Source organism: Periplaneta americana, chromosome 9, assembly GCF_040183065.1.
Source record: "Periplaneta americana isolate PAMFEO1 chromosome 9, P.americana_PAMFEO1_priV1, whole genome shotgun sequence".
Lineage (NCBI taxonomy): Eukaryota > Metazoa > Arthropoda > Insecta > Blattodea > Blattidae > Periplaneta > Periplaneta americana.
The window spans coordinates 45,881,160-45,900,022 of record NC_091125.1 but is presented as its reverse complement, the minus strand read 5'-3'; the positions used below and the strand labels follow the sequence as shown (position 1 = coordinate 45,900,022).

General features: G+C 35.0%; 1 protein-coding gene across 5 annotated transcripts in view; it reads left to right on the top strand.

The window, feature by feature from the left end:
- The window catches only part of LOC138705886 (phosphatidylinositol-binding clathrin assembly protein unc-11-like), a 276,393-nt gene that overhangs the window by 218,183 nt on the left and 39,347 nt on the right, over nt 1-18,863 (top strand). For 4 of the 5 annotated variants that reach the window (XM_069834617.1, XM_069834620.1, XM_069834619.1 and 1 more), the window contains 5 exons: nt 4,179-4,344; nt 5,434-5,580; nt 11,702-11,831; nt 13,758-13,844; nt 14,499-15,410. In XM_069834617.1, coding sequence (XP_069690718.1) covers nt 4,179-4,344; nt 5,434-5,580; nt 11,702-11,831; nt 13,758-13,844; nt 14,499-15,410 — 1,442 coding nt within the window. The remainder of the gene's footprint in view (nt 1-4,178; nt 4,345-5,433; nt 5,581-11,701; nt 11,832-13,757; nt 13,845-14,498; nt 15,411-18,863) is intronic. The other variant, XM_069834618.1, reaches the window with a different exon arrangement.

The following is an 18,863-nucleotide window of genomic DNA, read 5'->3' as shown; positions in this document are numbered from 1 at the left end:
AGGCTGTTGTACAGCACAATAAATATTAGTATATAAATTATTATTATTATTATTATTATTATTATTATTATTATTATTATTATTATTATTATTATTATTATTATTATTATTATTATTATTATTATCTGATGGATATACTATACTTTGCAATGGGTAGACTGTTTCATTACCAGTTTCAATTTTAAAACTAAGTAGTTCTTATCCAGAGCAGGCAGTTTAAAGGTCCCCTAAAAATTGCTCGACCCCACTGGCAGTCCAAGCCCCATGCAATCACTAGCATTTCCTTCCATGAAAGTGCGATACTCTTCCTGCTGCAGCTAGTAGTGAGTGACATTTCTTTGGAGTGGGGCAGTTGTTGCACAGTCATCAGTGAAATTTCGTTAGAGTGTACAGTGGTGTTGTGATATTCACTGCAGCGTCATTGTATATTCATCTCGAAGACGAACATCAAGTGCAGGAAGCAGGTTTCCAAGGACTATGTTTCAAGGGAGCTCCTATTTCATAAAGTTTTATTTGTTCTGTAAGCACATAACGTCTTCTTTTCTTTTCTAATCAGTCACAGAGCCTATTTTATTCAATTTATCCACTAACTTTAATATTACTTTACTTGTTGGAACTGGACTGCCAGGAAGTTTATGTCTAAATACTTGTCTTGTTTTGTCACTTAACTTTGTGCATGTGATGTATGCCTTGAAGATAAATATACGACGACGTAGTGAATATTTCACCATTGCACAAACCTACTTTACTCTCCACACACGACTGCAGAACACAACATACTGTCACAACTGACAACAGGCGGGAAGATCACTGTACTTTAATGGAGAGGAATGTCAACGACTGAATGGGGCTTAGGCTGCTGACCAGCCGAACAATATTTCGGGACTTTTAAACTACCTACACTGTACTTATCGTAAGTAGCTCTAAGTGTAGAAAGGTGCATCTGAAATTTTCGGAGGGGAACGTTTTTTAGTGGGAATTCATCATTGCTTATATTCTATAAAGAGTTCTTCAATAAACTATTGATTCATTATATCTCAAGTATCAGTACACAGGAGTTTATAGACTTTGTGATTGTATTTGGATGTCCTCAGAGGCGATATAACATTCATTCATAAACTTTATATTTCGTGTTCTTGTGAAAGATATGAGAACTCGCAAATTTTTTGGTACAGAAATTTTGAATCTTTCTGTTCTCTGCTGATGCATTAAAACTGTCAGCAGGAAATTTTTATCTATTTAATTTATGTATATCTAAGTGGTCTATGCTTCTTGGCACTAGCAATATCTATGAGCTGTGCTTTCGAGTCTGAGCAAAAAAAGGCAAAATTAAGGGCTCTGACATTGTGGAGGGACAGGGAGTAAATATAGATTCAGTTTTTGCATAATTATAAATTATATACCATTATTATTAGTATTGTTGTTGTAATTATTATTATTATTATTATTATTATTATTATTATCGACAGTATTATTAGTATTAGCATTATTATTAATAGTAGTAGTATTGTTGTTGTTGTTATACGTAGTTACTACTTAGACACACAATGTCCTCTATTAATGCATTTCATGCTGTTTGTTTTGTTTGTTCAACAAAGTGATTACGCAAAAGAATTCCATAAAGCACTGAAAATTCTTAATAACACTGAACAACAAGAATTTTGCTCCGACTTAAAACAATAACAATGTGTCCCTTATAGTTTGGTGCACATTGAATCCGAAAATGCATCTCTTTTCTTCGTATCACGTAAGGTTTTTAAGGTATACTATGATTTCAGTTTTCGATAAGTCCTCTCCCAGGAAACATCTGGGGGGGGGGGGGGGGTTGTAAACCAAAACAAAAGCTAATGCATTTTATGAATTTATGACCTATTGTCGATTTTCTTATGGTTGTTGGCATGTTCTCTTGTACTTCTAATAAATAGATATTGGTCTCTTCTAGTAAATTTCATAACAGTTCAAAGTGAGGTCTACGCAATGAGCAAACAAGGGTATGGCTTTCAGTATTTAAAAGAAAAGTTTACCAGTTTAAGTGAAGGCAAATTAAAAGAGGGCATTTTCATCGATCCACAAATTCGCAAAGTTACAGCTGACTCTTTGTTTGAGGAAAAACTTTCTGTTACAGAAAAAATTGCGCTTTCAAAGATGTTTACTCAAATTTCCTTGGAAATTCTAGGGCAGACAACTACATCGAACTTGTGGAAATCATGTTAAGTGCATATGAGAAAATGAGGTGTAATATTATGTCTCTCAAATAAACTTTTTACATTCTCATTTGGATTTCTTTCCTCCTAAACTTGGAGCAGTAAGCGACGGGCTTGGGGAAAGATTTCATCAAGAAATATCTGAAATGGAAAGGTGATATAAAGGACGATCATCCAGCATGCTTGCAGACTATTGTTGGTTCCTTGTAAAAGATAGTCCCAGATCTAGTTATAAACAGAAGTCATTCAGAAAATCCTTTTAAATGATATGTTCAAATTCCGAGATTTTTCTATTTATACACATGATATATATATATATATATATATATATATATATATATATATATATATATTTTGTGTGTGTTTTAAACTATGTAACATCGTTTTTATATCCAGGACACATTTTTTCAAGTATTATGGGGCATTTTGAATCCCTAGTCTGTTGTAATTCTATCAATAACAGTGAAAAATAAGTTTTTTCATTAAAAAATTCAATTCACTTTCCCCAGAAAATGGGACGTGATGAGGCAATTTGGATTTTAAATCAGATTTAGGGCACATATATTAGTAATATGCACCTGTTTTTATTCAGGAGCAAAAAAAGAAGTAAAAATTTGTTGTTCAGTGTAATTAATCAACAAACAAGACCGCTCACTGCTACAATTTATTTACAGTATGTATTTTCATTTTCTATAGGTCAACTAACGGTTATTTTACCTTATCTAAAAATATATAAAATTGCGTGTAACATACTTTGCTTCAGGTTACTGTTTTTATTTCAGGACATAAAAATGTTCACTAAAAATTACAAATTAAATTTACTGTATAATTAGTAATTAAATTCTTTAATTAATACTACCGTATTTAATTTCTTACCATACACAATTATAGATGAATCTACAATAATTTGGGGTAATAGAGTGTAATGCTTATTACTATTTTGATTCCAAAATCGTGAAATCTTGGGCGAACCTTAGTTTCTTTAGTACAGGAATAGGGCAAAGCATTGCATTTGGTTCACTAAATTTAGTGACCCTTTTTAGATGATAGAAATATTGTTCCTGAATGTGATTAAACAGATTAAAACTTTTCCTGGCAATGTTGGTATCTGTGATTGATTGAAAATTGTAATAAATTCTTAAGAAGTGAATAACCATTAGAAATTAAAATAATTTAGAAACAGCATCATTCTCCTTAAATGTTTATAGAGATCTTCAAGCCAGTATATAGCTTTAATTTATCAAAATGTAACTATGCTTAATATTATTAACTATTAAATTTGTTGTTTTCGTTTTGCTTAGCAAACGACACAGATTCGTTATAAACAAGTTACTGAGAGCTCTTAGTTTTTCTGGTAGTGAATAGTAAAAACTCCACTCCCTTCAAAACACTATGTTGTTAGCTAATAGTGGATTCGTTTTGGTATAAATACTTACATTTAAACAGAATTGAGTGCGTCTTATTACTTGTTGGATATCTATTCCTTCACACTAACGCTGGAATAAATTAGAATTTTTATCACTGAATTGTTAGTATTAGAGTACATAGCTCAGTCACTAACATTAACTTCACAACACAGTTGAATTTTAAGTTGATCTGTCATTGTCTTGCTTTCTTTAAAGGTGTGTGACTGTTTTGTAGAAAGAAATTTTATTGTGACTTGCTTTAAGAAAGGTGCATTCTAGCTGCACAGTATAGCACGTATTATGTTTTTGTTAAATATCATGTAAATGTTGCTTTGTAATGTAATGTTAATAACAGCATGATTTCAATATTTTCACTATTTATTTTTTTTAGTGTTCTTTTTAGTAGTTGATGTTCCACTTTATTTATTTCTCGTTTTCTTTCTCTTTATTTTTGTCCCACCTTTCCATTCCATTGTGCATCTACCCTTCCCTACACACTACCCCTTGCAAAAATCACACCACATTATGCCTTATCACGTCCACATGGCCAAAAATTGGCACCAAGCAGCAACCGAACCAATGTAAAGTCCGGAGTGTCCGCCCTGTCTTCCACCAGCACGGCGTTTGGAACGGCAGCAGCCAACACTCGTCTTGACTCTCACACCAATGGCATTGACGAGTCACTCAAACAGCAGGTGCTTGCTGAGGAAGAGGCAGCCATGAACCAATACAAGGTATGGCGTTATCATTACTGCATACTGATCGCATGTATAACTATTACTACTAGTACGTGCTGCTTGTAGTGTTATCAGAACAAATCCAGTTGCATGATTTGTTAATTGAGTGCATTACAAAATCATTTTACAGTTAGACTGTTGTAATATTGGATAGAAATATGTGTATCTTTGTTTCATGCAGTTCATTCCACTCAATAATTATTTATCATTAGAGATCCTAGGGTTCAATTCTCAAAAGATTTTGAGATTTGTGGTGAATAAAACATATGTGGACTCATTTTTCCCTAAGTATTTTGGGTTTTTCTGCTATTTACATTCTGTTATTTCTCCAGTATTGTTTTAAATATAGCCTCGGTAGTTTGAGAGTATTTCAGTAAGAAAAAGCATTTGCTTCTTATGTATAGCAATATTACATTATCATAATAAAGTAGAATGTGAATAATTTCGAGGGGAAAAATTGTTCCGGGGCCGGGCATCGAACCCGGGACCTTTGGTTTAATGTACCAACGCTCTACCAACTGAGCTACCAGGAAAAGGAAATTGTACCAGAACAATGGAAGGAGTCCATAATCGTACCTATCTTTAAGAAGGGGGACAAGACTAACTGTAGTAACTTTCGAGGAATATCACTTTTGTTGACGTCGTACAAAATTTTGTCCAATATTCTTTTGAGAAGATTAACTCCATATGTAGATGAAATTATTGGGGAAGTTGTTACCGTAATTCAATGGAAACATATAGCAACTAAAATAAAGTATACACATTAAAACTAAATGATATGTCAATCTTCATTAAACTATGGTATTCACTTAACTTTAACCCTTGATTTCTCCGGGTAGTTCAGTTGGTAGTGTGTTGGTACGTTAAACCAAAGGTCCCAGGTAGCTCAGTTGGTAGAGCATTGGTACGTTAAACCAAAAGTCCCGGGTTCGATGTCCGGCCCCAGAATAATTTTTCCCTCGAAATTATTCAAATCAACTTTACAGGGAGTTATACCTGAAAGCTTGATTTGCGAAGTAGAATGTGTTACTTTCTATTGTTCATTTATAACGCAAAGATTTCATACATTGGACTTGGAACTTCCAGGCAAAGGTGTCTTCTCCCACCAGCAGTGGCGGACCTAGTACCAACCCTTTCTTGAGCTCCCCGACAACTACAGCTACTACAAACAATAATACACAACCAATTGTTGACCTCTTCGGCTCTCCACCTGCTACAGCTGACGCAGCTCAGGTGATTATGCATCCTCTAATTCTTTTATTAACTCTATATAGTCGTTTTCACACTGATAAATACATACTCCTCAGGAAAAGACTGTTTTCACGTAGAAGCATCTCTTTTCTTTGTGATGTGAGATGAGTTAAAATTGAAAACTTTCCAAAGTAGAATATACAGTCTCATACTTTTCCATTAACTGATCGGTTGGTTTCCAGTGTTGAGCACTTTAAAACCGAGTTAGTGATTCAGCTTCATTGATACCCCTTCAAATTATGTGCACTTCGTACATGAATGAAGCAGATCGTCGTTGTTCCTGCAATAACTCCTATGTGCAAAATATAAAATTGTTCAGTAGGAAGAAAAACACATTTATTCATTCTATGACAGTAGTACATAGGAGACTGGGAATTCTTAAATTTTCGAAAGAAAGAAATATAATTACATATAGGAGATTTTATTATTTGCTGTATCACTATTTAAGTTATTTAATAGAGCAAAAATCTGAAAATCTATAAATATGTCACGTAGGAGTTACTGCAGGAACAAAGACGAGATATCATTACACACAGAAGGTTACTCAGCACATTTTCGATCAACATATTTCCACTCTTCTCTATCAGAAGCTTCATAATCATTAACTTTTTTCTTTTCCTCAACCCACTCACAATATAAGTCATTTCTGCCATTCAACATATTGCAATCAAGCAAATTACTTCATATGGTTCAATTGTTGTATTTTGATTTGAATTATCATGGTGACTTCAGTTGAAAATGGAGTAATGGAAGACCTGAATTTAGAATTTTGCTTTATTCATGTTTATTTATGAATAAAGGGATATTATATATGCATGATTATACTACTTTGGACAAACAGCTTTACTTTATCTGGAAGCCACAGTCAGGATTTTTTTCCAGCAGGCTTGAACTGTGATACTTGGATCCAGAGACAAGATTAACAGTATTTGGACTACAGTGGAAGACTTAATGCATGATCTTGCATTTTATTTTATTGAGTAGATCGAAAGTGTTATTTAGGATAGTACTTATTTCATAAAAAATGTCTTCCAAGATTTTTTTTTTTTTGCAATAACTTTATGAAGTTCAATACATGAACATTGTTGTAAGACTAAACTCTTAGCCCAGTTCCTTTTAATGTAGCAATGGAAATAATTTTCTGTGTATTTTTTTTGCATTGCAGATTCAACTTGTAATTTGTATTTCTTGTAAAAGTATTGGCAGCTGGACAATGTGAAGATTTAAAAAAATTGTCATATCAAATTATTTTAAAATAACCTGTAATGAAAATTTTGCATCGAATTGCTAACTACTAAGTTTGTAATGGTACATTTGTTCATTCCTTTGTCAAAAGAACACTAGGACAGGTTTTGAATGTGGAATGTCTAGTGACATGCAAGTTTGTTGCTAATACCAAACGATACGAGATGTGTCTAAATAAAGTAATGAGACTGATACTGTAAATTTTGTTATTAGCAACTTATCTACAATTTTATTAGCAACTTATCTACAACTCAGTGGTGATTTGTGCCTAAAATGACAAGGGGTTCACTACTTTTATGATATTACATAGTTTTCCAACAATTTAAACAATATCTCATTTCTGAAAAATTAAGAAAATACTACAGTTCTTTAAAGTAGATAATTACCGTAAGATGATGATGATGATGATGATGATGATGATGATGATGATGATGATGATGATGATGATTAAGAAGTTGAGTTTCCTGTAGGTATATACTGTATTTGTACAGAAAATCCATCCTCCTTTCCTTTTTTGTGGCGATTCTATCTATGACTTTTTCATTGAAATCCTGACATCTGTGGATCATTGCTTTTTCAATAGACAGCATGGCGAGAGCAGACAACCTATCTTCATCCATGGTGTTTCTAAGATATGTTTTAATCTGCTCCAAAGTGGAGAAACATCTCTCTGCTTCATACTATGTCACTGGAATAGTAGCTACTAATTTTAACAATTTCATAACATCACCAAAGGGTTCATGCAAGTTGTTTTCAATTAAAAACTTGAGAAGAGCTCTTGCACTTTCCTATCTTGAAAATCATTTCGAGAATAAATTATCTGTAATTTAGTTTTCAGCTTAAGTTTTTTAAAAAAATGGGTAGGATTGTAGAATATCTTCTGGAAATTTCTTTTTGAATGGAGGGAAGAAGTGATGGTCGAGTAATGTAGAAGCCAATAAGTGATTGGAGAAATCAAACCTTTCTTTGCTGTGATGAATGATTGTCACGTACTTCCTTTGCTGCTACATTCCTTGTAATATACATGACCTCACATCTTTATTTTGCTGTATTTGCTTCCTCTGTAGTGATATTATCACTCTAATTTTCAAAATTTCATTTTCGAATGATGTCATAGCTTGCCTTATTGAGAGGGGGTCAGTGTTGCGCTTTTGTAATTGACTGTATAAGATATCCACATGGAGCATCATTATTTTATAAAATACTTCTAACCAAAATGAAAATGTTGGCTGCTGTAGTTTCAACTTTAGACCATAAGCTTCATTAACAGTCGTTATCTAGTTGCTGTTATCTTCAATTGTTTGAAGACACTCTAGGATGGTCACTCTATTTTCGTAAACTGTAAGAACTGTTCTTGAATTGAAGTTCCATCTTGTGGCTGATCCCTGAGGAACTCTTGGTTTTTTTTATATAATATCATCTAGAACCTAGAACAGCAACTCTTTGAGGTGAATGAGAGAAAAATATTGGTATCTCTGCAGTAGTATTGAAAAACAGTTTGACTTGTTTGTTTTGACTAGTAGCCTGGGCAAGAATAAGTTTAGTTGGTGTGCGTAACAATGTACGTAATAGGCAAAAGGGTAGGTTATCTTGTCTTACAATTGTTTGCACCCCTGCATGTCAGCCACTCATAACTCTAGCACTGTCATAACTTTGAGATATTACTTTTTCTTTTTGTTCTTGGACTACGTCAGAGAGAACATTTTTAATACAAACAGCCGAAGAGGATGCATCATTACCAGATGTATAAAACCTTTCAACTAGCTCTCCAGTAGACAATAAATAACGAACTACTACAACAAACTGAAATTTAGAAGAGACATCGGAAGATTCGTCTGCTATTACAGACACAAAATCAGCCTTAGCTATTTCAGCTTTAATCTCCTCACGACATGCATACAACATGCACTCCAACAATTCATTTTGTATGTCCTTAGATGTATCCTTAAAGACTGTAGCATTATTCATATGTTCTTTTACAAGTGCATCTAAAGCAGAAGTGAAATTTATTAGCCTTCTGAATATTCCAGGATTGTTAGACTCTGCTTTTTCATCATGTCCACGTAAGGAAAGTTCAACTTCACCACAGAACTTAATACAATCAATTATCTTTGAAAGAACATAGCGATTTTTCCTTACATTATCATTTTATCTTTCAATATTCTGCCTGAAACTTGAGCTAAGATGTTGCCTAATTTCTGTTCTTCCAAGGACTGATAAATCCAGGCAAGAATTCTTACGAGTAATAGATTCCTCATACTTCTTAATTTTCTGTGTCAAATGGCTTGAATCTGACACCAGTTCATGTCCAGCTCTTACCCTTAGCAAATAGCTGGCACAGGAAACAAAATAATTTGTAGATTCACAACCGCAAATCCAGCTGTTTCTTTCATATATTTTTACATTCAAAGCCCTGCAAAATGTCTTGCTTTGGCTTGTTTGTGCTTGCTTAAATCGAGTTGAGGTAACTGCCTTCCAAGCTTCTTTATTTTACACTTATCTTCCAAGATTAAAACTGAAAAATTTGTTTGTAAAAGATATTGGATACTATTCATTTTCTTTAGAAACGAACACTGGTCACACTCGCAGATAAATATATTGTAACGTTTATTTCTACTTTTAAACCACCACACCTGTCAACAATGTGACTTTTATTTCTTAATAATTCACCCTACAACAATAGGTACTCCACACAACACAGCAACACAATAGTCGTTATTGCATTCTACACGACGACAATGGCAATACACGTGTATTATTGAGAAGAACAACAATGTACTCTTAATTTCAACTAATGTTCACAAAGTACTATGTGCAGAACAAAACTGTCAGTTCTCAGTTCACAGTTCATTCGCCTTGGCTAGTTCTTCTAGCTCACTCACTCACTCAAGTTCACTGCACATCGAACCCCGGTCTACAGATGCTCTTGAAAGCTGGCTTCCTTGCTCGCTCGAAGACTCACTTGTAGACTTACTGAAGACTAACTTACTTCCGAAGACTAACTCGCACTTTTATTTACTAAATCACACATTCTGGAATCTTCGATTCGCGTGGCTTTCGGAATCTTCGAGAGGATTTCGCTTCTAGAGGTTTCCCCTGCTCTCTCCGCTCTGCGCCATCCCGTAGTTTCCCTCCCCCCTCGCTCCATGCTGTCCTACGTTTCCCCACTCCTTCCTTCTCGCTGAATGCGCGAGCACACTCCCGAGGCAACCAGAATCTTCCACCACGGTGCCACAATATTAAGACTAAAACACCAAGAATGACTAAATGGACATTTAAAGGATTGTAAGAAACCATTAATAAATTCAGCAATCAATAACACACACGTACACGTGTTAAAAGCGTCATCTGATCTACAGATTGGAGCTAACTTCCAGTTTGCATCACTAAGTCTTTCGTTTTCACCAGATAGTGTCTGCTGTCTCATGATCATGTGACTGTATAGCTGCGCTGATCCAAACACCAGTGCAACCACACATTTGCCCCACAGCATTTCCCTTTTCGTCTAGTCCTGCATGCAAGTCCAGAAGCTGACTCAGTGAGGTTCAGAGGAGAAATTGAACCTCGGAATCTTACAAGCATATAGGTATTCAATCTCTGTGATTCATAAATTTTCATACGACAAAAATACATCAGAGCCACAAGTAAACTTATTAAAGATGAGCAAGAAACAAAGGATGATAGTGTAAATTATAAATCAATTTATTTAAACAATTTTTTTTTCCTGAGGGTTCTCTGAAGCATTGAATGCATAGGATGCACTGCCACTGCTACAAATCAATATTATCCCCTTCGAAGTAGTTTTCCTTGAAGCCATACATACACAGCTGGAGACAGTGTTCTCATTCCTGGTACCTGAACTCTGTTCCATTACAACTTTTTTAATGTTATCCACAGTTCCAAAATGACGATCTTTAAGGTGAAATTTGACTTTCGGGAAAAGGAAGGAATCACACAGACTTCAATCTGGAGAGTGAGGGGTGGGGGACCTGTGGAACAACTGGAATGCCCTTTTTGGTTAAGTCAGTCACGGAGAGGGCTATATTAGCATCCAAGATTCGGTAATCTCCTGATTTGTCAAAATGTTACGAACAGTTTAATGATTCAAAACAGCTAACTTGTGATTATTCTGACTATCAAACTTCAGTGAGACCTTAAGATATCCCTCACTCATTTTCGTCCTTTTTTGATGTACAAGATCTTCCAGAATGAGGTTCATCTTCCTCACATTCACGATCATTCAAAAATGCTTCATACCATTCATAAACTCTGTGTTGGCAATAGAGCATGCTCTCCATAGGCCCTCTGTAATTTTTCGTAAGTTGTTGTTACACTTTCTTTTGAGTTTCATGCAAAACTTAACCTCACAACACTACTCGAGATTTTGTTGTTCCATTTCGTAACATCTCGCTACTACACACACTTACACAATTCATTGTCAAGTTAGACATGTTACAGCTGTCAAGGTGAAACTTGCACTGAACATCAAGCAAGAATGTAGGTCTCAGCTAGCATTAGTAGTGTGGTTACATCATTGCCAATTCTTTCGTTCAGTCTCATTTCTTTCTGGTATTAAAGCAATCCAGGATTATCAATACTAAATTTATGACATGAATAGAGTAACACTGGATTTGGAGACTTTCTATCTATCATAATTTGGAAAAACTTCATTTTATATAAGGATATTAGTAATAATCATTACTCTCTAAGTATAGAAAGGAGAGATAAATAAGTAGGATAGTGAAGAAAAGAGTGTTATGAAATTTGTAATGGTAAACATCACTCTTTGCATACAAAATATCGAATATATTTATAGGTAATTTGAAATTAGCATATTTATAATATTGTTTCATTTCAGTCAGCGAAAGCATCTGATGACTTACTACAGTTGAGTGCCAACCCATTTGCTGACATGTTCTCTGCAGCACCACCACAAGCACCTTCTGTTCCTGTAGCTACAACAGCTTCTGATATGTGGATGTCCAATGGTTAGTAACTTCGCACTTTTAATAATATTTAATCTACTCTATTTTCACTTCCTCGCATTTTTTGTAATATATACAAGAATCTCGTAATTATTTTTCAAGATCATAGTTTGACAGAGATGAGGGGGGCAGATTTTAATTTCGTAATCTCCAAAATCTTGCGAAATAATAATAGACACAATAATAATAATAATAATAATAATAATAATAATAATAATAATAATAATAATAATAATAATAATAATAATAGTAATAATAATAATAATAGTAATAATAATAATAATAGTAATAATAATAATAGTAATAGTGATAATAATAATAATAATAATAATAGTAATAATAATAATAATAATAATAACAGTAATAGTAATAATAATAATAATAATAATAATAATAACAGTAATAGTAGTAGTAGTAATAATAATAATAATAATAATAATAATAATAATAATAATAATGTTTTGTCCTCTGATTGAGGTTCTGGCTGACAGTACATCACACTTGACAGTATGTGTTAGAGGAAGGATAATAATTGTATGCATCTCAAGTCTGACTAGTGTAATATGTAGCTAATCGGCAATGTATGAAATGGAGGGGGAAAGAAACTGGCTACCCTACCATTATCTTCTGGCTTAATTGCCTCATAAATGGTGCCTTCTTGTTATCACTTGCGAGGTTCAGACCTGTCTTTGGACAGTTGACCAACAACAACGATAATAATGTTTTGCTGTGACAAAATCTTTGAATTCGATTTTTCTAACAATATAGAAAGAGAATGAGAGAGAGAGACTCAAAAAGCTATCATACTTGCAGTTAGTCAGTTACAGCAGCCAGCATGGCAATGTGTGGTGCGCATGGGGCAGGTAGGGAGGGTGTGTCTGCATTGTCGTGTAGTATTTTGACAATGTTATTGGTTTAGTAGTTAGATTAATATAGTACAGACTTTTTTTAAAATTCTAATACCTTTATACCTACTATATTCTTGTTTCTGTTTGTTTATATTTTGTAATACTGTAGATGTATTAATAGATATGCCTAGTGTTTAAGTTTACGAAAAATGTGCGATTTTGGATTGAGCAGGAGAAGAAGGCGCTGAGAAGAATTTGGCTTAGGAGCGAACAAGCATCTAAATCCGGCCCTACAGATGGCTGGATACATAGGCTGGCATTTACAAACTGTAGAGAGGCCTTCCTCATTCGCTAGTTTTAAATCTTTTGCTTTTATGGAAATTTACTCGTGCATAAGTAATAAATCTTATAATAGAGCAACATTATAAACAACTAATAATTCATAACACTTTCAACTGCTGATTTTCGTAAATAGGAAAATACTATTAGAAATTATTACAGTATGCGAAGAACTATTTTATGTTAATTTTATTCAAAATTAATTACATGTACTTAAAACATACAATTGATCAGTCTTTGTTAAAAAGCACCCTCATTTCTTTACGAAATGGACATTTTAATGGCTTTCTTAAGTTTGTTTTATTTAATAGAAGATGAAACAAACACAACAAAAACATAACTTCAAAATTATTGGTATATTAGAACTTTCCTTTGATTATCACAATATGGAAAGAAATGACTTAGTGCCTTTTAACAATGAACAATTCAATTCATACATGAAATCAAATGTCTCACTTTTCGTGTTTGTAAAGAATGTCTCTTGTGTGCAATCAAGAAAACGAAATTCCATAAATGTATTAAGTGTATGCTCAGTAGTGACATATGTCTTTTGAATAATTGTTCAAGAAAATAAACACTCTTTGGTAATATCATTTCTGATGTAAAAGAACGGAATTGTTGCAAAACGCGTAAAATGTACGAGAAAGTGTGCGTCATCTTATGACACGCATTTCTTTTCCTGTAAAAGGCATTCAGATTTATTGCACATTTATAACATAAAATATTTATGAATTATTGACAGGTTTTCGAGGGGTGCCACCTGCTACAAATGCATTCGTGTCAGACCAAAGTTTCAGTTCCATCTTCGGAGGAACAGAGAGTGGCCCTGGTGAGTTACTATTAAAATAAATAAAGGAGAGACTGTATTGAATGTCCACTATCTTGATATATTGTATTGTGAAAGTATTGTGCTGACTTTCTCACCTGCTAATACCACTTTGAATCCATCTTTTACTCTCTATAATGTTTTGTCATGTATTATTAGTTTCTTTAATTTAGTTATTTCTACAAGTCACGAGAGAACATGTACATAACATGATAAGCTCACTTTTTAAGTTTCTATTTTTCCTACTAAGCAGCTGATTTTGCATACAACTTCATTATTATTTTGTACATTGCATGGCTCCTTTCATATGTCATCACTAAATTGCTTGCGTGCACTTCATGAATTCTCTTATAATTTTCTCTACTTTTTATTTCTTCTCCAGACCCGATCCAAACACTCTGCTCTTTCTTCCATTCCCTCGTGGAAATGTATAAAGTGAATGGCAAAGTGTGTACAGTATTCATAAGGCAAATGTTGTTTGAAATGAAACCTTTGCAAGGCCTGTGGCACACTGTTGCTCGGAGAAATAACAAAAAAATGTTGCAGATTTGAAAATGTTAAGCAATTAATTTTATATTGGTGACGTTCTCAATGAGCACAAGTGTACGTACTACCTGCTCATCTGTTCTCTTCACCATGTGTTGTTCTCTCTGCAAGCTGCGTCTGCTGGGATGGCCGCTCCGAATCCCTTCATGTCCGACTTTAGCCCAGCTCCTGGTGGCCAGCATGCAACCTCCTCCTCCTCTGCGGGTGGGGGTGGGATGGGATTGTTTGAGAACCAGGGTGCAGGCCAAATTGATACAAATGCTTCTGCCGATCTCTTTGGTGCAGACTTTGGTTCTGTGAGCCAGCCTCAGGGGGCCTCTGTAGGTAATCAAGGGACAGACTTGTTTGGAGATGTTTCTGGAAGTGATGCCACTATTTTACAGCCCACAGAAGCCGCTAGCTTGTCTTTGGGATTTGAGGATAATACAGGCGAGAGTGGGACAGCAACAGCTAGTGAGGAAGCAAAACCAGCAGATAGTGTGGGTGGTGGCAGTGAAGGGGCTGTGCCAGAGGCAGGGAAAACGCAACCACCATTTTCGTCATTTCCGACTCCTGTACCCCCGGCACCTGCTCCTTCTCCTGTGATGCCATCAGGTGCTAGCAAGATCACGTCCCCTCCACCACCTCGCCCTCCTCCACCCACCACAGGAGGAACTCCTCGCACCATGTCCCCTGGTCCTGTGAGTGGGTCCCCAAGTCGCCAGCCTCCAGCTTCAGCAGCTGCATCAAAGAGTGCTTTTGATGACTTAAATGATAGCATCCGGGCTGCCCTTGGTGGTTCACCAACTAGACCCCCACCACCTGCTGGTGCTGCTGCTCAGGCAGTTCCACCACAAACTGGAGCCCCAGTATTTGCAGGGTTTGGGGGGTTTGATATGCCCCTTCAGGGTCAGCCTGGTGGAGCGGTAATCCCACCACAGTCGCAGGCTATGATGCCAGGGGGAGGAGGGATGGTGTTTGGTCCGCCCGGTGGCGCTCCTATTGGCTATGGTTCTCCAGCAAAGCAAGGAATAAGCATGACAGGTGATATGTAACTCCATTGTCATGATGCATTTTGCTAGTGGCTGCTCTGGGTAGTGTTTGATTTGCTGGCTTAGAACCCACAGTTTTAACAGCAGTGCAAGTGAAATAGTGAAATGTAGTGCTTTGGTACATATTGTCTTTATAGGATGAAAATAAATTTGTGTGTGTCAACTTTCGTGTTTATGGGAGTTAATATTTCTATGTTTGCTGTTCTGTAATTGCGTGTTTTCATATCGTTTCTCAAATGATAATGTTCCATAATCTATCATAGTGACTCACTGAAGAAATAAATACAATACATATTCTCTGTTTTAAGTAATCACGAGATAATTATTTTAGATTAGCTCAGATATGTTTCCTATGTACGCTTCACGAATAGTTTTTATATAAGTATGTGTACACAATGAACAGTACTTCGAAATGTCACGAGACTGGCTTTGTGTTTATGTGTGTAATGCTTAGTGTAGTCTTACAGTGTGACTACATAAATTTGTCTCAGAAAAAAGAATTTCAAATCAAATTCATAGGAAACTTAAGGACTCCTGCCTGACATTAAACACATCATCTACTGTCATATACTGTAAATGATAACTTCTTTTAACTCGGTGAATACAGAAGGCTGACATACATCACATTTATTTTACTTCCTTTGTGATACACGAAAGCTCATTAGTATCGAAGCTCCATATTTCATAAGCCTTCATTTTGGGTAGGCATAATGGAGATATTGTGCCTCAAAAAGTGTGGCATGTCACTTCGAATTGTGTTCTTCAAATAATGAATGTGATGGGTTTGGTGGAGTGCTGTAAAATCATTGGATTGAGAAATTAACAATAATACAATTACATTCAACAAAGCACTTTCAACATTCGCTCTTGGTTATGACTGTGGGTAAGAAAAAATGCTAAAGTCATGCTGAAGGGATGTGGTACTTGTAAAGTTACTAGTTCAGTGTAGTGTCTCATCCCTGTTCAGATAGGCAATATTTGCTTGATTTTTTTTTTTCCATTAAAATTATTGTTTCCTTGCGTATTACAGTAGTGCAATAGTGAAAAATGTTAACATAGTTAATTTTGTATTCATTGGCTTACACATTTTTGAACTCACAACAGCCACAATATATAATAACACTTTTAATCATTAATTGTTGTAAACTGTGTTGTAGCAACCTTTTAGTAGCTTGAGCTTGCAGAACTGTGTGTTTAAAAATTTGTTAGGTCTTGTTGTAACATTGAATTTGTCTGGAAGAAGACTGTTGTGACACCTGTAATATAACTGAAAACAAAATGTGTTAAATGTGGAACTTAAGGTGAGCAAAGTGTATAGTCAGTAGTAAATAATGTGTACGTACGTAACCATGCATTCACGCATGTGGAAAAGTCTGCCTTTAAGAAAAGTTTCACTCCTGTTTCATGCCATTTCCAAGTTTGCCTTCCATAGTAAGCTATTTTCTTGAGATATTCACACATGGAATTAAAAATACTAAGATTTAAACCGTATTGACCATTACTACATTAAATAATGTGTATTTGTGGTCCATCTTCTTCTGCTGTTGTGTGTCCAGAAAAGCTGAAGTAACAATTGTCTTTTTCATGTTTGGCCTTATATTTTAGGCAGGAAATTTCTGGATTAGTGTAATACCATACTCTACAATTCCGAATAAAAATATGATCTGAGATTGTACGTATAAATATATATTTTAACACAATTTGATGGCTTGCCTTATTGTCACATCGCCTTAATGGCTTAATAGTCGCTATGCTTGCATCTGACCCATGTGTTGCGGGTTCAGATCCAGTCCAGAGCAATGGGTTTGTTAAGAGAGGTTAGAAGTTAACTTTCTTTTTTCCCCCCATTAAGTAAGACTGAATGTTTCATGTCTTAGATTCTTTTTTTTTTTTTTAATTTTGATTATCCATATCATCCAACAAAATTACTAGTTAACTGTTGCTCACCTACCAAGTTTCCTTGCTTTATTGATAGTTATCAATGTTATCATTACAGGACAATACCTGATAAGATAGAGTCTATGTTTTAAAGCAGAAAGCAAAGTTTGAAAGTGGGATGCAGTAGACCTTCAATGGTTGTGCAAACAAACAAGACCATGACTATAAATTTAGATGTTACTTTAGATCTCAGATAGACAGAAGAATAATGGATTATATCCAGGTTTTTTGTCATTAGAAACAGCTTTTATCTCTCTATATATTTTCTAAACACAGATGTTAATTTTCAAGAGTTATTTTTTAAATAATTTTTGGTGAAGTTGCAGTCTCGAAGAAAAACTTTCAGGGTATTTCAAGATTTTTCCCCGAAAGTTAAAAAGAAAAATAAATAAACTTAAAGCCTTCAAGAGTTTTTAAACAAATTTAAAAGTTATCAGATCTTAACTTGACCACCATTTTTGCAGTTGATTGAACAGAGTATCTGTTAAACTACATTGATCAAGTAACCCGAATCACCCAAAGTGAAGTTGGTAGGCATTAGACACACACACATTGATCAAGTATTATTTTATTATAATCATTCGTTTTTGTCTTTCGTTGTAATTATTGCTGTTCCATCGAACCCTCCCTCTCCACAAAGTACACTTTTCGTGACTTCATGTTGCTGTTATATATAGAAATACATAATCTGAAGTATTATGCAGGACATATAGGAATGCTTTTGAGCAATGTAGCACTACCATCATATTTACGTCAGTGTATAGGTACTAGCAGGGAGTGAGGGGAGAAAAGAAGCAGTAGGAAACATCTGTGTCAACACTTGACATCTGATATTGTCCAGACTTTGAAACACTGACAGTTGATCAGGAAAGGCATTTGATATTTCCTGTAGTGTGCTGATGATGTCACTGTGGTTATAATAGTTCGTAAACTCTATACTGGTAAAGATATCTGTCCCATGTAGTACTTTTTTTGTGGGGGGGGAGGGGCTAGATTACGAAGTAAATTCTATAATGCTAACATGTGATTTATTTCTTAATTACAAAATTTTATTTTTCTAAGATAGCAAAAAAAATAAGGGATATAAGGATCAAGCCTGCAACTTCTTTACAAGTTCATACGGAATCTTTGTGGCTCAATTAAAATCATTAATCAACTAAAGTTTTACATTGTCATTGACGAAATAAGAAAGCACTAGTTCCAGTTTAATTGTGATGAATCCATGTTGTTGAAAATAAATGGTAAAAGGTAAAGCTAACACAGGCCAAGTCAATCCAGAAGGTGGCCGGAGATTAAGACTTCCCCCTTCACAGATAATTGGCATTAATGGTAGTAGGGATGTCAGTCCTACATGCCCACCGCCTTTACTCTCAAGGAAATGTCCTTGGTACTCATTTCTGTTAGAGGCTGAGTAAACCCCAGGACCATAGTGTGGGCGGAAGGATTTGGCCAATGGAGAAAATCCTTGACCCCATTGGGAATCGAACTCTCAACCTTCTGGCTTTCC